This window comes from Leucoraja erinacea, chromosome 3, assembly GCF_028641065.1.
Source record: "Leucoraja erinacea ecotype New England chromosome 3, Leri_hhj_1, whole genome shotgun sequence".
Lineage (NCBI taxonomy): Eukaryota > Metazoa > Chordata > Chondrichthyes > Rajiformes > Rajidae > Leucoraja > Leucoraja erinaceus.
Window position 1 is genome coordinate 75,672,938 of NC_073379.1, and position 22,693 is coordinate 75,695,630.

A 22,693-nucleotide genomic window follows, 5' to 3' on the forward strand; every position below is an offset into this window, starting at 1 on the left:
GTGAAATGTTTCCTGACCACAAAATAATATACTTCTACAGTAATAAGGCAGTTACCAATATGTTTCAATGAGATGACCGACCTTAGGTTGTGAATTGTATTATTGCACTTTATATGTTCAGCTTCTTCTCCCTGAGCTGTTCTTTTATTACCTCTATCCAGGTACCTTGATGTCAGTGGCTGTAAGAAGGTTACAGATACAGGAGTTCAGGCTATAGCTTTGAGCTGCCGCAAGTTGCAATATCTGGACCTTAGTTCCACGGGAACTGGCAAATATGGGTGAGTGCTGGTCAGGCTATGATCAGATTTCTTTCCCTCTTTTTCTTCTCCTTTGTTTAAGTGCAGTAGCCTGGAAATTAACGTGAGATATTTCCGTATGAAATGTTGATTTATGACATTTCAATGAAAATGTTGACGTTCATTTTAAATAGTTTAATTCTTACATCAAAATAGGAAACAAGGACATTCAGAATGAAGACATTTGGTATGTAAATTACAATGAACAGCACAATTCCCAGGCTTGTGAGAGCATGGAGAGTAATATAAGCAATGAGGATAGCCTTATTCATAATTATAGTGAATGTGTAATATTTATAGTTCAGAATTACCATACGCGGACCGGGACAAAATGTTCTTATAATGGCACTCAGAGGAGAATGGTAAGAAGGTGTAAAGGAGATTTACCCTTTGTATTCAGAATATAATTGGGCATTAGGTTTCACTTATATAATGCAGTATCACACGTTCCATTCGGTGATTCATTACTCTTCTTCTTGCCACTTTGCCATTCAGAACATTCTAATGCCAGCATGTTTTATAATCTGATTATACCAGCTGCTGGAGTACTAAACCTTTGTCCTACCTGGCTTATCAAAGCTGCGTTTGTCAACTGGGTGGGACATTACAATTTTACACATTGAGAATTAATAATTAGTATCAACAAATAGTCATGTCTGCAAACAGTTCAGTAGGGCAGGTCGTTCCATACTTCTCCATTGAAGTGAAGCACATAAGGGGTCTTACTTCATACCATCAAACATTCAAGACAACAAAAGTAGCAATCACCAACTCGTGTGAATATCATCAGCCACATAATAGATCTATGCATACCTGTATATTCATCCCACTATAATGGCCCATCTCATGGAGGTGTGTGTCAATATCATCACTCTGCACTCTGGACCCTGTTTTTCACTGTATATTGTGACTATTCTGGGCTCCTCCTTCATCTGTCTTGGACTTCGACATCAGTTCTGTTCAGTTTCAAAATAGCTATTCAACGTTCATGAGATTTTAGAGGGAGAGTGTTCATCTCACTACTCTATTATAACTGTAAACCACAACATCAAAATATTTTGAAGTGACATTTCACACTTCAGACAGACAAAAGAATCGAGCCAGCTGTCAGTTTCCATTATATTTTTTCATGACTGCCATTTTTGTTCAGTCAGTACTGCCAATTAAACTTCCTCAAATGTTTTGTAAACCTGGGGTAGTTCAGGTTAGTAGGTTTATGCCCATTCTTAAAGTTGCTCACCTCCTAAATTACAACACTTTAAGCTGGGCTCTAGGTGACCCAAGTTGCCTTGAGGTGGACCTTATTTAAAGCACAGAATGTTTGGGGAAACACTGATCTTTGGTGATCTCAATAAGGTTATTTCAACGTAACCCACTTTATTTTCACAACTTTCACAAAGTCTTGCTGGCAATAATTCTTTTACTTGCGGAAACAGTTTGAGAATGATTCATAATAACAGAAGGAAAGACCCAAATAAAAATGCATTGGCAGGATATCCAGATCAAAAAGAAATGCTCCGAGAATTGAGAATGAATGAAGAGGCTTTGTTTCTGATTTCTGAGTTGCGTCAAGCAAAGAGTAGAGCTGTGATTACATTTTTACAGCTAACTATGCTTTGTGTGTGTGCAAAACATGGTTCAGACATGCAGAGTGCTTTACTCTTCTCACTCCACTTTTGTGGAGCTAGTTACTGTAGTTGGGTGTGGTATAACGTGAAAGAGAGTAATGGGGCTTTTTCACGGGGCGACTTGACGCAAGATGTGACCAGAGTGAAGTGGTCGTGGTCTAGCACGATATCATACGATATAACGGGGGGGGGGGGGGGGGGGGGGGGGGGGGGGGGGGGTAGACAAAGAGTTCCCACGGTACTCGGCATTTCTGTTATTTGTGCGAGTGACTTGTCCGTCTCCCGAGCTTTCCCGTTAAATCTTGAATGAGCATTGTAAACTGTCAAGTGTAATTAAATCATCACGTGGCACAAATGATGTCATAATTTATTTTATGGCTCTTAGAGACATGATTCCAACCTCAAACACAGAGGGTGTAAAAGCTGTCTGCGACTTTTTTACTTTGCAGCTGCAGGGCACAGACAGACTTATAAGAGAAGTTTAAGTTAACTGCAAAAACAGCACTTTTACATCTATAGCATTGTATGTTTTTAAATCTTGGATAACATTAAATGGTTCTCCCGGTGATGAACTGATATATCGTTATATATACTCACATGAGCACCCGGGGTACTCCGCAGCCTTCGTCTCCATCAGGTTCCGTTTTCTCTCACTGTTTCTATAATCCTCTCTGGATTTATCATAGAGAATCTCGTTAAATTGGTACCATTCTACAAGTTCCCCCTCTTGTTCCCTGGAGAAGTTATATGGCCTTACCTTCTGCCATCTTCCCTGTACATAAGCGTCTGTAGAGGCTATTCCTACAATGGCTACTGGGGAGGTAATCTGAAATCCACCTTGCTCACCCTCTCCCTGCTCCAAGGAGCCCACAGGCAGTGTTATCTCTGGCATCTCCTGTTGCCTCTCCACCTGTCTCTCTTGCTGCGTCTCCTCCTCATTCTCCTGCATGGCAAAAGCCTTTCTGACACGCTTTACCCCCTTTCTTTGAGCTTTTCTGGGAGCCATCTCTGCGTGTTCCTGTTAAATAGATTCTCCAACAATGACAATGAGGTGGGACGTCCTCGATGGACACATGTTCCATTGGCGACATTGAGAACACCTTTTTTACTCACCTTCTGTCCCCTTTGTCCAGCTTCCGGGTTCACCGTTCGCAGGAGTTCCCACGGTAACCGCAATAGTTACTACGGATATCGCACTGGCCACTACGTTCATAAAATGTTGCAATGCTCAACCACAAGTGTACAAGTCACTCTTGGAGAAATTCAAGCTTGCTTGAATTTTCTCCCGAGTACCCAAGTTACACGATTACCTGCCGTTAGTGCCACGGTGGTCCACGAATGCCGGACTGTTATCGCACGAGGTTCCCACGATGTTAAACTCTGGTTACCTCTTGCGTCAAGTCGCCCCGTGAAAAAGGGGTTTAAGACAATTTTTGTAATCGGTTTGGAATAATGTTATTATACATTCTACTTAGTTTATCAACAGTTTTTAACATGTACAATTAGCACTAAATACTACTGGTCTGGTCATAGAAACATAGAAACATAAAAATTAGGTGCAGGAGTAGGCCATTCGGCCCTTCGAGCTTGCACCGCCATTCAATATGATCATGGCTGATCATCCAACTCAGTATCCCGTACCTGTCTTCTCTCCATACCCCCTGATCTCCTTAGCCACAAGGGCCACATCTAACTCCCTCTTAAATATAGCCAATGAACTGGCCTCAATTACCCTGGCAGAGAGTTCCAGAGATTCACCACTCTCTGTGTGAAAAAAGTTTTTCTCATCTCGGTTTTAAAGGATTTCCCCCTTATCCTTAAGCTGTGACCCCTTGTCCTGGACTTCCCCAATATCAGAAACAATCTTCCTGCATCTAGCCTGTCCAACCCCTTAAGACTTAATGTGTGAAATTAAAGCTCTTCTTCATACTGATCTGTACTGTGAGAAAGACTCATTATACAACAGGAGGTTGAAAAAATTGATTTTCCACTGATAGATAGGAATTCGCCTTTCAACTGGGATTGTGAGTGGTGCCAATGAGTTTTGACCATAAAATAGAGATCTTAGATTTTCTGGTGTCAGGAACAGAAAAAGGAGTACGAAAACACTTTAGCTTGAGAACTGCTTATTGTTTAGATTAATTAAGTGGACTTTTATTTGCACTTTGGTCATGAGTGGTATCAAGGGTTATTGAAGACTTACAATTTGTGTTGCCAAGGACTGCTAGTAATTAAAAGGAATGCTTCAATAAAGCAAAATTTTCCTTGTCATTAATTAATAGATTAAATGCTTTTCTCAAACATATTGATTGGATCAGAACTATATGGTACTCAATTAGCATTTTGCATGGCATTAGTTGAATTTTAAAGGTGCTTTGTCCATCATCCTTTCTCGATTTGCACTCCTCATAAATGTATGCTTTCCTCAAAAGATGGCTCCCAAATTGAACCTATCTATTTCTTTGAATATACATTATTCTGGGGAAATTTCTATCACAGTGACAGTATTAATACCCTTGGTTTATGTAGGAGTTGATACAATCGGTTTCCTTTATTTCCATGGTAGATTAGTAAGGTCTCTGGAGAAGCAATGTTAATTGTGGCATTGGTGACACAGTGATGATAATCCAACGTATTCACTGGGGCATCCTTGTAAAGCAGCAAGACAACAGACAATAGGTGCAGGAGTAGGCCATTCGGTCCTTCAAGTCAGCACCGCCATTCAATGTGATCATGGCTGATCATCCACAATTAGTACACACAGTACCACAATCCACAATTGTTGGTGCCAGAATATAGTTTATAGTGTCTTATCAGCCCATTTATTTGTGGAAATTAGGAGTGGGCCCTGTGGTAAATCACAGATATGGCAGACTAGAATTCTTCAGCATAACTGATGTATTGTAGATGTATTTTATGTTTATAAAACACACTAGCATCATTAGACTGTTCAAAGTTAACTGTTGAGAGCTCAGATGGTGACACGCCTGTCACACCAGGGTGAAAGCAGAATGGTGAAAGTGATGATTACATTCTGCTGCTTTTAAGGCAGTTACTTGGGATCAAGGATGACTGGTCTTCATTCCAGCTTTGAGGTGGCTGATGAGGCCAATGTGGGACATATAGATACTGCCACAGATTGAACAGAGGTATTTAGCAGGGGAAGTGGCTGTTAGAACGTACACTCCTTCCATTGTACACCCTGGCCTCCTGCATGATGACTGAAGTTGAAGGCCATATAGGTTGAATAGTTTCTTGTTTGTTCTGTAGATTTGCTCCATTTCAGCGAGAAGCTTGTTGGAGGCTCGGTGCATAATTATGGCAAGACAGCATTCAGAGGAAAGCTAGGGTAAAGATGCAATCCTATTTGGCAGCATTTTCACAGAGATTGGATTAGTTTTGGACCTGTTAGTTAAGATCATAGCTAGCATGCTATGAAGAGGCATACAGAGTAAGTAGTAAGTAAGTAAGTTTTATTTATATAGCAGGTTTTAAGTTAACTCGCATTGACACCAAAGTGCTTTACATAAAATAAATAATAAGTTTCCAAACAAACCATAGAAAAAGATTAAAATAAATAAATAAAATGGACACAATACATTATAGAGTTCAACACAAACGTCCCCCCACAGCAGAATCAAAAATTTCCACTGTGGGGAAAGGCACCAGAAAGTTAAGTCCTCTTCCTCTGTGAAACACCCGAGGTCGGGGCCCATTTGTGGCCTTGCAGCCTGTCTGATAATTTTCAGGGCCCTCTTGCCGTGAAGATGGAACTCCAGCGTCGGGTGAAACATTCCTCAGCGGCTTGGAAAGTCTGGAGCGGCTGCCTCCTCCCCGGAGACCAGGGCACTCGTAGTCCTCAGGCCATGCCGGTTGGAGCTCCGACCCTGGCGAACTCGATCCCAGGCTCCGCGGCGCTCCAAATCCAGCGCCGCCCGTGGCCGGACACCCGCAGCCACAGCTCCGTGATGTTGGGAGTCGGCGGCCACAGCACTCCGGAGCTTACCGCATGGCGACCCGGTAAGGCATCACCCGCTCCATGATGGTGTTCCAGCGCTGCGCCACCGCCGAAGCTGTAGTCCCAGTTGGTCCCGACAGGAAACGCCGCTCCATTCTCGTTGGTAGGCCGCGAGGATGGGGCGAAGAAGCAGCTTGGAGGGACGCTGCCTCTCCGACCTGGTAGGGGACTAAGAAATAAAGTTTCCCCCTTCCCCATCCCCAACCACCACACAAAAGACCTCTAACTAACATTTTTTGACAGGACTTAAAAATAAAAAAAAAGGTGAAGAGACGGACCGTGGGCAGGCTGCCATACACATACCATTCGCTTTCTTCACGGCCTGCTGCACCTGCATGCCTACTTTCAATGACTGGTGTACCATGACACCTAAGTCTCGTTGCATCTCCCCTTTTCCTGATCGGCCACCATTCAGATAATAATCTACTTCCTGTTTTTGCCACCGAAGTGGATAACCTCACATTTATCCACATTATACTGCATCTGCCATGCATTTACCCACTCACCCAGCCTATCCAAGTCACCTTGCAGCCTCCTAGCATCCTCCTCACAGCTAACACTGCCCCCCAGCTTCGTGTTATCCACAAACTTGGAGATGTTGCATTCAATTCCCTCATCCAAATCATTAATATATATTGTAACTAGCTGGGGTCCCAGCACTGAGCCTTGCGGTACCCCACTAGTTACTGCCTGCCATTGTGAAAAGGACCCGTTTACTCCTGCTCTTTGCTTCCTGTCTGCCAGCCAGTTTTCTATCCACATCAATACTGAACCCCCAATACCGTGTGCTTTAAGTTTGTATACTAATCTCTTATGTGGGACCTTGTCGAAAGCCTTCTGAAAGTCCAGATATAACACATCCATTGGTTCTCCCTTATCCACTCTACTAGTTACATCCTTGAAAAATTCTATAAGATTCGTCAGACATGATTTACCTTTCATAAATCCATGCTGACTTTGTCCAATGATTTTACCACTTTCCAAATGTGCTGCTATCCCATCTTTAATAACTGACTCTAGCAGTTTCCCCACTACCGATGTTAGACTAACTGGTCTGTAATTCCCCGTTTTCTCTTTTCCTCCCTTTTAAAAAGTGGGGTTACATTAGCTACCCTCCAATCCTCAGGAACTACTCCAGAATCTTAAGAATTTTGAAAAATTATCAATAATGCATCCACTATTTCTGGGGCTCCTTCCTTAAGTACTCTGGGATGCAGCCTATCTGGCCCTGGGGTTTATCGGCCTTTAATCCATTCAATTTACCTAACACCACTTCCCGGCTAACCTGGATTTCATTCAGTTCCTCCATCTCATTTGACCCCAGGTCCCCTGCTATTTCCGGCAGATTATTTATGTCTTCCTTAGTGAAGACAGAACCAAAGTAGTTATTCAATTGGTCTGCCATGTCTTTGTTCCCCATGATCAATTCACCTGTTTCTGACTGCAATGGACCTACATTTGTTTTAACTAATCTTTTTCTCTTCACATATTATAAAAACATTTGCAGTCAGTTTTTATGTTCATAATCTATTTTCCCTTTCCTAATTAAGCCCTTTGCCCCCCTCTGCTGGACTCTGAAGTTCTCCCAGTCCTCTGGTAGGCTGCTTTTTCTGGCTAATTTGTATGCTTCATCTTTTGTTTTGATACAATCCCTGCTTTCCCTTGTTATCCACGGATGCACTACCTTCCCTGATTTATTCTTTTGCTAAACTGGGATGAACAATTGTTGTAGTTCATCCATGCAGTCTTTAAATGCCTTCCATTGCATATCCACCGTCAACCCTTAAAGAATCAATTGCCAGTCTATCTTGGCCAATTCACGTCTCATACCCTCAAAGTTTCCTTCTTTCTTCTCAGGGGTCTCGAGCCTTCCGTTGACGGGACAGTCTTACTCCCGTAGCCGGCAGCGCTTGGGCCCTCTGCATTGGGGCAACCAGCTCCTGCATCGGGGGGGGGGGGGATCTCAGCTCCCCAGCACCAGAGATTGGACCCCGGGTCGGGGCTGGTCGAAATCTTCTGCATCTGTGGAGCTTTCCGACGGCTTCTCCCGACACTGCATGCTTTGTATTCAAGAAACAAGAAAGCTTTCAAATAAAAATAGATTCATGTTTGATCACTCTTAGTTACATTCAAGCATGACTATTAGTTGTTAGAAGGAAGAAGTTATTTACCACCATTGCAACTATTTACTCCTTGCTCAACAATTGGACTACTTACTCATTATAGATTAAAATAGCAAAGAGAGCTGAGAGAACTGCCCATTTTCATTTTCCATTTCTCAATTGCGGTGAATTAAAATGTGAACTTGCATTTTCAATGTCATGACAACGGCTTCCCCTTTGTCCTCCACAGAAGAAGCACCTGATTAGTATTTCTCAGCAATATTTGCCTTGATGTTTAATTTTGCAAAGAACTACAACACTTCTGATGAATTATGTACTTATTTATTGGTCTCATCTCAGATGTTATAGTTAACGCAGTCCTACAGCAAGGTCATTCATTTGGTCAATTACTACATTGCAATTTCAGTATATCTCTGTGCAAATCTTTAGTTTAGTTGCTCCTGAATAGCCTTATTGTTAAATTTGTAATTACTCTAAATTGATGCTGCATAGAAACAGGCCCTTCAACCCATCAAGTCCACACTGACCCTCGATCACCCATTCACACTATAGTAAATCCTCATTAGAATGAACCTTTGTTATAATGAACAACGGAATGGTGTCTGTTATTGCCGATTGTCCGCTATGATAAAGTAAGATATTATCATTGTATATAGTTGAAACAAAGAAGTGCAGATAATGATTAATACACAAAGGGACACAGAGTGCTGGAGTAACTCAGCAAGTCAAGCAGCATCTCTATAGAACATGGATAGGTGATGTCACGATCACTTCTTCAGGCTGATGCAGTCTACTGAGTTACTGCAGCACTTTGTTATTTCACCTTAAAACTAGGCGCCTTCGTCACTGCATGGTCCGGTTACACATTTGATGTTGTGAGCCCCTGGCAGCACCTTCTTCAGGCTGCCGCTACTGACAGGATGCCTCACCCTCGCCCTCGCCAGCTGCCGCATCTTGCTGTCGGCCACCGCTTTGTCCACTCCCCGCTCCACCGTCACCTCCTCCATCTTCTACCCCGTGGTCGCTGACAACTTCCAAAGAGGTGTATGTCAGTGACTCCAGGAGAGAAGGAGGTGGCAGTGGAAGGGGGAGAGATCGACTGGACAGAGCAGTGGGGGAACGAGGAGGATGCGGAGGGGGAGGGGGAGCAAACAAAGTGATGACAGAAAGAAGAAGTGGCAGCTGGTGAGAAGGGGGGGAGCCCATGGTGACCATGTGCATCCTGCCAGTGGCAGTGGCCTGAAAAAGGTGCTGTCTCCAGGGGCTGCAACGTGAGCTGCAACAGCAGCCTCATCAACTGGACCGTGCAGTGGGTGAAGGGGTCGCTGCACCTTACGAGCAGGGGGTGGCGTCGGAAGGTGGGACTGTAAGTGGCCGGGGAGGCCGTGTTAACCTAGGTGGCAATGGCAAGTCCGTCCACGATAACCAAAACTCATTATAAAGGGGGCCATTAAAACAAAGGGTTTATTGTAGTTCTATGTTGTCCCACTTTCTCATCAATTCCCAACATACTAAAGGTAATTTCACAGAGGCCAATTAACCAACAAACTATCATGTTCTGGATATGGGAGGAAACCATGTGGTATTTCTTTTTGTTATTATTTTCTAAGGGCCTTATTTCCTGTACTTTTCTAATTGATTCTAGACTTTCCCTACCACTGATGACGTTAACTATTCTGTAATTCCTTGTTTTCTCTCCTTAAATAAAGGTTTAAGAACATTCTGCTCAGTGGAAACTTTGCTCTAATCTGCGATATTTAGCTGATGACAGCCAGTGAATCCATCATTTTTCTATCCATCTGTTTCAAATCCATTAGCTCATCTGGACATATCTGAGCAACTGTAACAGCAGCTGGTTATACTGCACATTCATTGATAAACAGTATTTAGTTCAGCGTGTTATGGTATTGTTTGACCTTTATTGGAATGGATCATCATTTTAGAATATTCAGGTCTGTTTCTGGTCAGATTCCCCGCTCCCCCCTTACTTGAAATGCACAGACATAGAGCCATAAAGGTATACGGCATAGAAACAGGCCCTACAGTCTGCCGAGTATAGTGCCTATGTGAACTAGTCCATTCACCTGTGTTGGGTCCATATCGTATCCATGTACCTGTTCAAATGTCTTTTGAATGTTGTAATTGTATGTGTCTCTGCCACCTCCTCTGGCAGCTTGTTCCATATACCCACCACCCTCTGAGTGTCCTAAAGTAATGTCCTAAAGTAAATGCAAGATCTCTGAAAAAAATCACAATTATATAATTCATTCTTTTTACCCTAAAAATAGAATTTGTTTACTTGCATCTTATTGCAATCAGAACTTGGAATGCGTGAAACTCAGCTTCTGCAAAGAAATAACTGAAGATGCCTTAAAAAAATTGTGTAGAAACTGCAAACAGTAAGTTTTATCATTTTACTGATGTGAATTAGTTTGAAATTGAGGTTGGTTGTTGATGAATGTTAGTGTTTATATATTCCAAGCATAAATATGTTTTCCAAATCATGATATTGCAGGGGGGGTTGAATCCAGGTTTGTATCATGATCTTTGTGGTAAGTGTGCGATATCTTCTTGATGACCCTTCTCAGCATTGGTGTACAGAGGGATCGTGGGGTCCTAATCCATAATCCCTGAAAGTAACAACACAAGTAGATTGAGTGGTAAAGAAGGCATATGGAATGCTTGCTTTCAAGTTCAGGGCATTGAACATAGAGTGAGGAAGTCATGCTGCAGCTTTATAGGGCTTTATTTTGGAGTATTGCATGTAGTTCTGATCGCTCCACTGCAGGAAAAATGAGCAGGCTTTTGAAACGATATGGAGCAGGTTTACCAGAATGATGCTTATATCAGAGGGTATTAGCTACATGACACTGGGGGTTTTGCGAGGAGACTTAATGGAAGTATATAAAGTTATGAGAGGCATAGATAGGTTAGGTAAACATAACTTATTTCCCAGGATAGTAAAATCAAATACTAGAGGGCATAGCTTTAAACTGAGAGGGGCAAAGCATAAAGGAGTTGTGCGGGAAAACGTTTTGATACAGAGGGTGGTGAGTGCCTTGAATGCGATGCTGGAGGTTGTGGGTGAGGAAGATACGATAGTGGCATTTAAGAATTTTTTGGATAAGCATATGGATATGCAGGGAATGGAAAGATATGAATTATGTATAGGTAAATAAGAGATGGTCTTGGTTTTGTGTTCTGCACATACACTGTAGGCTGAATGGCCAGGTGTAGGCCTTTTGCTGTTCTATGTTCAATGTTCTGCACTTTTTGGAGGGAATAATGAGGAAAGGCCTAAATTCTTCACAACAACATGTAGAGATTCTGTAATGCCTTTTTTGTTCAACTAATTAGTTCACCAACCAAACATTTGGATGGACAGTGTTATCTGGAGTGCTAAAGATCAGTGGAAATTATTAAAATATATTATATTAAAGTACAATGCTTTTTGGTATATGTGGCATGAGCAATTAGTGTTACATTTCTGCATCAATACCTGAACATTTAAAATGCTAGAAATAGCTCTTATTTTCAACTCTCCAATTTGCTCATTACTTCAATCCCACTTTCCAGATTAGAAAACACATTGCTCCAAAGTTTTGTAATACAGTTGATGTACGACAATATTGAAAGTTTCTATCTATTTCCTTGAATGATCGAATGTGCAGTCAATAAATTAATTGTACGTAAATAAACTGAAGAGGCACTGAACAAATCAATTCTACTTAAGATGCTTAAAACAAAAAGTAGTATCTATAACTCCAGCTCTACCAATCTGTGTTTAATTTCTGTAAACCTTAACCCATACATTTGTATTTAATATATCAGTGTACACTTGCTTTTTGTTTTTAGACTAAAGTTGGTTCATCTCTATGGATGCCAATCTGTCCATAATCTGAAGGCAATTCAGGCCGTGAACAAGCAAGTGAAGTTGCACCATGATCTTCCACCCTGCAGTGCCAAAGATCAAGAATGTTAAAAACATGGTGATTCTTTATTAGGTTGTAGTGATGAACTTACTGATGTTTGTGCATATTCACCTTATAAACATAGGAGAAATGTTTATTCTTTTCTTCATGTTGTAGGAGAGAAAACTAACAAATTTTATAAAAAGTACTTTTAGTTTACAATAATGTGACATATTATCATCTAATTTTGAAAATGTACCAATGTCCCGGATGATATTTCAAAGATGCCACGTGGCATTTTGCTCTGAGATTTTGCATTCAGTTCACTTGTACTTGTTACAAGGGAACAGGTTCAAGGATCTGACTCGTAGAACAGAAAAAATGCACCCTCGTCTGTTAAGTTACAAATCAGCTTTATTGTCATGAGAGAGAACACAAACAATACATATCTCGGTATGCACGGGGGCCCATTTTACAGCAGCACACCTCCTTCTCTCTCTGCCTCCATCCATGGCTCTGGTCGTGACCCAGCCCGTTGGTGAACCCCTCTCATCAAGAACTACCTTATGGCTTACCACCGCTTGCCTTTATACAGGCAGAAATCAGTAATTGAAATGATCGCCGGTAAGTCCGGGCCAATAGCGCTGCTCCCAAATTCAAACCGCACCCAATGGCAGGGGACTGCATCCAAGCAAGCCCCCCCCCCCCCCCCCCCCCCCCCCCCCCCCCTTGGAAACAAATGTTATCAGCCACAGACCTGGCGTGCAAGGTAAAACAGACTGGGCGCGTAAAGCAATACATATAGCGCTACAGACATGCTGCGCAAAGTTTTAAACAGAGCGCTGTCATGTGGTACAGGTACTATTACCCAGGGAAGGGCCCGTCCCCTCATCGTTACAATGACAGGTACTTTTACTGGACTTGTCGGTCCCAGTTAGGCGGAAGTGGGGCTTCCTTCCCACCCGGGTGTAGTTGAATGGTGGAATGTACCACCTGTCAAAACAGTGACACTGGCAATCAACGGTGGTTGGGTGGCAGTTCTTAGCCGCACTATTCCTGGTCTTGTTACAAAAAGACCACACGGACGATTGTTCGCTATGATTTAAGGGGACTGCCGATGCCCCCACTGTGGTACTGGATGTGTGTACACACCCAGCATGCCGAGACATTTAGCCGTTGGGCAAATTTATAGCTTAGGGTGAGAAACTAGTTTCGAACAGGAGATACATTAATGTAGGCCGAGGTATCCACATTCCTTCCGAACACTGCACGCAGGGAAGCAACGGTATACCAACTTAATAATTCACCCTCGTCCTTCCTGACAACCATTTCCTACCCACAAATCTCTGTCTCCACCTTGGAGGTGGGCACCGAGGCATTCAGGATCTTTTTCCTGGCCTTTTCTGGACTTCCGTGGTGGCCCAAATGCTACTGTATGCCCAAGAAAACAACATTCTGGCTAGGTCCCTGGACCTTATCAGGGTTAATGTACCACCCGCGCTCCTTGAGCCGTATCATCAATTCATCCAAGGCCTCGACGGTATCACTAATCTCCTTGGTGCTGCCAGGTATGCGATACCGCTTGGTGTGAATCACTCGTGGTAGGTGGGATGACCAATGGGTGCCACTTGGCCTGTCCCACTAACACAGTGGCTCGGGCAATGCCAAAGGTGAACACCCCCCTGCTGGTTTGTAAGGACCGGCTTCGCAACACGTTCATTCCCAATATGCATTCGGGGAAGGGGGCAATGAGGAGTGAAGTACTCACAGGGGGCCCGTTTCCAATGGACACGGGAAGGGTGGTTTGTTGGGCGGGGTTGAGGGTGCCCCCTAGCCCCTCTACCAGCACCCTCGGGCCATGTATCTTCCCAGGATCCCCAGGAACTATGGTGTGTTCTGCCCCAGTGTCCACTAGGGCCACCCAGCGCTGTACATTCCCCCCCAATGTACTGCAACGGGTGCGTATGGCCTCAGGTCTCCCGGCCAAGGAAGAGCTGCCGAATATTTTTACTGGGGGACCAGGCCACACCCCTACTGGAGCGGGACAGGGGGTCTCCTCCCCCTGTAGATGTGACCCCACGGGTATAGCAACTGACTGTCTGTAGGGGGTCAGGGGGAGGGTCGAGAGAAGACCTCCATCCCTCTTTCCAGGTAATGTTGGTTCCTTTCTCTCCAGACTCGCTCGTCCTCCCCTGACAGTGATCTTTTCACAAAGCATAGATGGCGTGAGTAAGTATCCCATCCACCCGCTCCTTAGGGACCCCGAGCCTCAACAAAGCCATAAACATTTCCTTGAGGCTGAGACAGATTGTTCCCTGGTCCCCACTTCTACCATGTTCTATCTTACACACCCGGCTACTGTGAGGACCCACTCCTGCAGAACCAGGGCCTCCCCCACAGATTTCACTACAGACGGTCCCAAAAGAGGCAGAAGTATATTCCTTCAAGTGGGAAGCCACTGTTTTCACCAGGAATCTTACCATGGTGGAGATTAGTGCTCGCTCCTCAGGGAATCCCAGCTGGCCATTATAAATGCCACTGTTGAAGGCCCAATGTCTGAGAAGACTGCTCCCCTCCTCCACCGTGGACCACTCATCTATAGACTTCAGGTCCCAAACCAGCAAAGAGGGAACTTTCTCGCGATCGATGCAGTGGTGCGCTGGCATAGACTATGCTCTGCTCCTCTATCCGACCGCGTCATATTATTTACCCCATAGTTGCTTGAGAAGCCCCCTAATACTGACAGTTCCACATCCGATAACAGCATTCCTTCTCCCCTGTATCTCACATCCTTAATAGCCAGACCACTAAAGGTTTGCCTACCCTTTGGTGGAACCGGAACCCCAATTCCACTAGGGCTTTATGTGGGAAATCATGTTCTCGACCAGGGTCGTCATGCGGGTTGGCCGGGCCTACTTCACTTCCCCTCCTTTATCTGAATAGGGGGCCAATGGGACAAGTAGTACATATGTGGGCGTGGGAATTACAGGACCTTTGACCAACAATTCCTGTTGGTCATCCTCATCATACCATATGTCCCCCTCCCACATGTCCCGGTCCTCTACCCTTTTTACATTGACTGGGTTGGGAATCCAATGGGACCCACTTGCGTCTTCTTGTTTCACATTTATTAATTTACATGCCATATCAACGTTTTTGTCTTTCATTTCCTGGGCTTGAGTTTGTGCCCAGCGAACAGATTCGGTCATGGTTCAGCAATGTTGATTCAATTGCTCTAAATGTTGCTCTAATTCAATTATTCTCTGCTCTTTCTTCTCCATGGCCGCATGTTGGTTCCTAATTATGGTGGTTAGAAACCAGAAAGCCCCCCCCATTGACTCCCCCTTTTTGGGGGAAAAATAGGTTGGGGATCAATTGAGATTTATTTTCTTTATTGGTAACATTTGACCTGGTTCTCCATTTTGGAGATATTTTCTGTATAACCAAAGCAGATATGATCTCTTGACTCTAGCCTATTGTGAGTTTTCAATCACACTACAGACTGTGGGTAGTATTTCTTCCAATATCGGGAATTTTCATCCAATGTGCATTGATAAGAATAGCTTATGGCTGCAGGAATCGGAACCGCGAACCCAGGATGGAAATGGCAGGAAGCAACTTCGCAAGAAAGTAGGGGGCTGGAATGGGGATGGGATTGTGGGAGGGAGAGGGGTGCATTAGCATTAATGAAGAGAGGCAGATGCAGAAATAACTGAACAGTTTAAAAAGGAACCAATGACAAGGAACTTACGTAGAACATAGAAAAGCACGATGCAGGAACAGGCCCTTCAGCCTACAATGTCTGTGCTGGACAAGATGGTCGTGAGGCAGAAAGAGTGTGCTGATTGATTGATAAAAAGAACATGCAAACACAAATAGTTGTGGGTGGGGGTGTGTGGGGTAGACGGATAGGGGGATGGTGGGGGAGGGAGGTGAGCAATAAAACATCAGCGATAAATGGAAAATAACCCAGCTCAGAGCTTGGACTGGGAAGGTTGGAAACTTATTAAATGTTTGATGAAAAAATTGTATTAAACTGGGAACTAGGCATGAAGAACTGATGAATTGGGGCAGTTGTGGCTAAGAAATTATTCTCTTATCGACAAGTTAAAACGTAAGTACATGGAAGGTCCGTGCCATAATTTTACCCGCAAGCATTGCCCACTGTAGAAAAGGCTTTACATGATCAACAAGCTCAAGGGATATAATCCTCCTTGTCAGCAGAGAGACAAGGTTGCAGAGAAAATGTTGGGCCATGGATTAGGGGTGACGGGGCAGTGAGAGGAATTTGTAGATTAGTAAGGATGTTCAGGAAAGATGAGAGGAGAATCTATAATACAGACCACGATGGTAGTTGAAGTTGCACTGGTAACTGCGATTAGGGGGAATAATGGGATGGTTGGAGAGAAGATCATGTGTGGGGGGGGGGGGGGGGGGGGGGGTTGGGAGGGAGTGATGGGGAAGCACGCAGTCATTAACAGGGAATTGGGTGAGGGGTGGAATAATTACTAACAATGAAAAGAAACAGAAGCGACATATCTGGAGGAAGAACAAAATCTAGAATTTACTGACAGTGACATGTGGGATTGAATAACATTGAAGGAGGGCTCAACCTCTGGTTAACAACTCTGTCCTCTGGTCTTGATAGCATGATGTGTCCCATAGTGATTCCCAGTAGTGTTCAGATGCCTATGAAAATCCAGTCATTGAACTGGATGTGAAGACACATTGAAAATCCAGAGTGTGCAACTGTGTACATACTCTTCAAATGCAGGTATATCTTACTTAGTACTACCCTGCATAGTGCTCTTTCACTTTGGAGACTGACTTTTTTCCAACAAATATAATAAAGAGACCATTTTATAAATAAATAAACAGCATAAAGTAATTTGCGATTCAAAACATGCAAGAGTCACACAATAACTCTGCATGGGGAAATCAAAGCTCCTGTTGGTGAATCAAAACTCAAAGTACTGAAGTACAGAAGTACTGGAGCTGCGAATGGAAGTGAAATAAATGGGTAAGCATCCGGAGTAAACATTGTGGAAAAGCGTACAGATTTACAGATTAGTTAGCAAGAGCTAGCAATAAGTGAGTTTAAATTAATTTATCAGGATTGCATCTCCATTTATGCTGTTTATAATAACCCCGTGGAGCACAATTTAATTTCGCACTCCATTTTCTAGGAACATATCTAGTTCTCGGAACATATTAGTGCCACTAATCGAGGCACTATTCTATATCTTTCCATACAGAAATGCTTCATTCTGATTTATTTCAATGATCTCATATAGTTTTATTGTTGGTTGCTTATACTAAAATAATTATGTTTTAATATCACAATAATCAGTAAGAGATATTCCTGGCAAATGTACATAGGTATGACCAAAGTATTAGCCTTGTTAGCATGTTGAGCTGTTCAAAATCAATTCAGCTGATATTTATATATTTTTTTACCTTGCATGGATCTTTTGCGTTCTGAAGGGAGTAATCTAGATGTAATCTGAAGAGATTGTACTATATTTGGAAAATGAAAATATCTTACTAGGTATTTTCTCCTTTCTTTCCAGCATGTAAAGATCACTGATGTAATGCCATATTTTGGCATAGGTGCTCCCACACAATGCATCACCATGCCAACTGTGAAGAGATTCTTACTGTGGTTGAAAGGAACTGTGCTGTATACCTCTCTGTTGTCCATTTTAACTCCATTTAATGTTTAGATGGGGATGCGGGAAGTCTTTTTTATGTCATCGATTAAATATAAATAAATTTAATTGGAGCAAACTATTTTGACGAGGAATTTATTCTGCAATATTTGCTTTTAACCACAATGCGCATTATTCATTATACATTCATTTGCTTACAATGAACACAGACAGACATGCATATTTTGCTCAGTGGAATCTTTGATTATTTTCTTACATCCACATGGCACTCCTATGCTTGGATCACATAGAGCATGCAGGGATGACAACAATTTCTGATGAATTGCCCAGATGGTGCGATGCCACCAACCATGTTCAGTTGGTTGCATTGCATGAAATTATATCATGAAAACATAATCAATGTACAGTGTATATTTTACCATATTTTATTCATCATGTCAGAGAGAATTAGACTTGGAAGGTAGACACAAAATGCTGGAGTAACTGAGCGGGTGAGGCAGCATCTCTGGAGAGAAGGAAAAGGTGATGTTTTGGGTCAATACCCTTCTTCAGACTGATTTGGACTTGGATATCTACTTCTTGCTTCCTTATTTCTAGGAATATTTCTCATATTCCTCATGGCATAGTTGGTTACTCTTAAAGCAATCCCATTCTTTTAGTCATGCAGCAGGGGAAAAAGCCCTTCAGTCCAACTCAATCATGCTGACCAAGGTGTGAATGGTGTAAATGAGGTGTAAATGTAAATGGGAAGTGGAATCCAATTGATGTATTGTTAATGGGCAGCACAGTGACCCAGTTGCCTCATCGCGTCAGAGATCCGTGTTCGATCCTGATTTCTGATACTGTCCGTGTGGGTCCTGTAACTGGGTGGGATTCCTTCAGATGCCCTGGTTTCCTCACACATCCCAAAGAATTGTGGGTTATATGTTAATTGGCCTCTGTAAATAGCCTCTGGTTTGTATGGAGTGGATGTAAAAGTGGGATAACATAGAATCAGTGTGAATAGGTGACCAATGGTTAGTGTGGACTTGGAGGGCTGAAGGGCCTGTTTCCACACTGTATCTCTAATTGAAACTAAGCTAAACTAAATTAAATATTCCTCTTCAACAGATACTTTATAAACTATGTGGTAGTTTTTAACAAATTCTCATTGCAGGAAATTTAATTAGCTTAAGCAAGCCACTGAGATATTAGTACCATGGCAATGGCTGTAAAACAAGCTTGTGAAACCATAGAAACAGTAAGCAAAGGCCACATCCTGGAGTTCTGAGACAGAGAAGAGTATGTCCTGTACATTGTCACGCCTTAAAACAGATTCAAAACATTCCAGGTCTTTAAAGTGTTGGCACAAAATTAACAAAGTGCCTTCACTTAAAACAACGTTTTGAATTGATCGCTTAGAAAATGTAGAATGTTTCTTAAAAAGTAAGCTAAGGAGGTATTTCAAATAATTATTTTGTTATTCAGGAAAACTAAGCAGAACTAGCTTTGATAAATCAGACCCAAATGACATTATGCAATCTAATGGAGTTTTGACAGTATGTTGTGCTACAGTAAACAGAGAATATAAAGTTTGCCAAACGACTTTTAATAAAGTTCCAAATACCTTGGAAGTCTCATTTCTCGCACGTCATACCTTCTAATGAAATAGAAAGAGGCCATTTGGCCCATTAATTCTATGCCAGTTCTTGGAACTCCCGAGACTCAGACGGACCAAATTACACAGAGGTAACATTGTAGCCAATTAACCGTTGAGTGAACTTTTAACACATTTAAGGAAATAGGCTACATGGGAGAAAATCCACTTCATCAAGGGGAGAATATGCAGACTGCACATGGAAAGAACTCAAAATCAGGATCGAATTGCCACACCACTGAGCAGCCTGGAGTTATAACAAAATTAACTTCCTTGTACTAAAGTATCATGCAGGCTGGCTCATGGTGAAACATGTGCCTCATTCAAGTAAGGATTTAAATATGGTTAAATCACAGCTTTATACCTTTGTAAAGTAAAGTAAAGTAGCCTTTATAGTCATTCAGACCTTGTGGTCTGAACGAAATTCAGTTACCTTGCAGTCCTACATATAGTAAAAATGACAAAAACACCCAATAAACACAAATTAACATCCACCACAGTGAGTTCACTAGGCACCTCCTCACTGTGATGGAAGGCAAAAGTCTTAAGTCTTTGTCTCTTCCATCCTTATTCTCCGTCTGCGCCGAGGCGATCCAGGCTTCGGACGTTGTGACCCTGCCGGGTGATGGTAAGTAATGTCGGTCCCGCGGCTGAATCCGAGCTCCGCGAATGGGCCGGTTCAACTCCGCGGCCCGGGGTGGTCGAAGCTGCCACCCTCCAGTCCAGTGGACGCAGCTGTTGTTGCGGGAGCTCCGGAGAACAGGTCACCAACCTGGGACCTGCAAGCTTCCGTCGATGTCGTCCACTGGGCCCGTGGCCGAGTCCACCGGGCTCGCGACCGATCCTCCGAGGTCGGGTCGCCGCAGCCGCTGCCCCAGCTCAGAGGTCGGGTCACCGCAGCCGCTGCTGCTGCCGCAGCCACTGCACCAGCTCCGTGGTCGGGTCGCCGCTGCCGCCGGAACACCACAGCTCCGGAGTCGGACTGCTGCCGCTGGAACGCTGCCCCAGCTCCGATGTCGCCAGCTCCGCTATTAGGCCTAGACGGAGATGGGGGATACGACAAGAGAAGTCGCATCCCCCCGAACGAAGAGACCAAAAACATGTTTCTCCCCCCCCCCCCCACACACATACACAACCTAATAAACCAAAAATTAACTAAAACAGGACAAAAGAACAACAACAAAAAGAAAAAAAACAGACCAGATTAAACACCAGATTAAAAAAAGTATAATTCTGTTCAAATGATTCTCCAAAATGCATATAGGTTATTCATATATTTGCTAATATCTTTTCATATTGTGGAAATATGTTTTTTTTTTAATGTGACTGGTTTCTACTTAAATTGGCACTACATTGGAAGTTGATATTCCTACCATGTTGTATCCAAACTACAGCTTTTCAGTGAAATTGTGCTTTCTTCTTTAGGACATTTATTTACTGTATTAACTAAATTGATTCAGGGCCAAAGATAAATATTGCTGTACGTTTGTCGCTCAGTATTGGCATGTTTACATTGGCAACAAAATTCCTCTATTACCTGGGCTATCCTGGAATGTGTGCTTACATATTAAAATATTGCATCTTGGAAAAGTAACAAACCCCGCATGCTGTAAAATGTAATTTATATGCAATTTTCACCAGATAGAATTTGCATTGGATTGTGGTTAATGCACAAAAATTCAGAAAAATTAAAATCCCAATAAATAATTTTAGAATATTTTAGTTATCTTTTACTTTATTTCTTTTTCATACAGATCAATTGTCCCTCAAATGTATTATTTTGTTTGATTTGGTCCTGCAAAATAAAGAGAAGCATATAGCTGATGGGTATAGTGGGACTAGTGTAGATGGGACATTTCAGTCGGTGTGGGCAATTTGGGCCGAAGGGCCTGTTTCCACACTGTAAGACTATGAAAAAAACAATCCTTGGTGAAAATAGAAAAAGATGGCTTTGGTTGGGAGAAGGCATACATTTACTGTAAAACTTTACTAACAAGTTAAAAGGGAAAAGTGACCTGTAATTTATGTATGCAGAGAAATGTTGGAATACCATATGTTATTTATTGTTGAAATTAATTGAAGAAGATTTAATAGTGCATTTATGTTCGGAAGGCATTGAGCAAAAGAAGAGGCTGATTGAAGGATTAAAGTAGCCTGCCATATAGTCATGCATATAGTACTTGTTCTAGATTAATATATAACTATGGTTTAGACAATAGACAATAGGCAATAGGTGCAGGAGTAGGCTATTCGGCCCTTCGAGCCAGCACCGCTATTCAATGTGATCATGGCTGATCATATCCAACTCAGTATCCTGTTCCTGCCTTCTCCCCACATCCCTTGACTCCGCTATCTTTAAGAGCTCTGTCTAGCCTCCTCTTGAAAGCATCCAGAGATCCAGCCTCCACCATCCTCTAAGGCTGAGAATTCCACAGACTCACAACTCTCTGTGTGAAAAAGGTTTTCCTCATCTCCATTCTAAATGGCTTACCCCTAATTCTTAAACTGTGGCCCCTGGTTCTGGATTCCCCCAACATCGGGAACATGTTTCCTGCCTCTAGCGTGTCCAAACCCTTAATAATCTTATATGTTTCGATGAGAATCCCTCTCATCCTTCTAAATTCCAGAGTATACATTCACAGCCGCTCCATTCTATCAACATATGACAGTCCCGCCATCCCAGGAATTAACCTGGTAAACCTACGCTGCACTACCTCAATAGCAAGTTATCCTCAAAGTTGGAGACCAAAACTGTGCACAATACTCCAGGTGTGGTCTCACTAGGGCCCTGTACAACTGGAGAAGGACCTCTTTGCTCCTATACTCAACTCCCCTTGTTATGAAGGCCAACATGCCATTTGCTTTCTTCACTGCCTGCTGTACCTGCATGCTTACTTTTATTGACTGATGAACAAGGACCCCCAGATCCTGTTGTACTTCCCCTTTCCCCAACTGGACTCCATTTAGATAATAAACTGCCTTCCTGTTTTTGCCTTCAAGGTGGGTAACCTCACATTTATTTACATTAAACTGCATCTGCCATGCATCTGCCCACTCGCCCAACCTGTCCAAGTCACCTTGCATCCTCATAGCATCCTCTTCACAGTTCACACTGCCACCCAGCTTTGTGTCATCTGCAAATTTGCTAATGTTACTTTTAATCCCTTCATCTAAATCATTAATGTATATTGTAAATAGCTGCGGTCCCAGCACCGAGCCTTGCAGTACCCCACTAGTCGCTGTATTTATGTGTAGGAAGGAACTGCAGATGCTGGTTAAAACTGAAGTAAGACACAAAATGCTAGAGTAACTCAGCGGGACTGGCTGCATTTCTGGAGAGAAGGAATGAGTGACATTTCTGGTCGAGACCCTTCTTCAGACTAGTCTGCAGAAGAGTTTCGACTCGAAACAT

At 42.9% G+C, this 22,693-nt stretch overlaps 1 protein-coding gene across 4 annotated transcripts in view; it reads left to right on the plus strand.

Annotated features, from left to right (window-relative positions):
* Positions 1 to 20,391, plus strand: part of LOC129695746 (uncharacterized) — a 135,912-nt gene extending 115,521 nt beyond the window's left edge. For all 4 annotated transcript variants that reach the window (XM_055632987.1, XM_055632988.1, XM_055632986.1 and 1 more), the window contains 4 exons: positions 162 to 278; positions 10,354 to 10,464; positions 11,921 to 12,054; positions 17,547 to 20,391. In XM_055632987.1, coding sequence (XP_055488962.1) covers positions 162 to 278; positions 10,354 to 10,464; positions 11,921 to 12,047 — 355 coding nt within the window. In that variant the 3' untranslated portion in view covers positions 12,048 to 12,054; positions 17,547 to 20,391. The remainder of the gene's footprint in view (positions 1 to 161; positions 279 to 10,353; positions 10,465 to 11,920; positions 12,055 to 17,546) is intronic.
* The last annotated feature ends 2,302 nt before the right edge of the window (positions 20,392 to 22,693 follow it).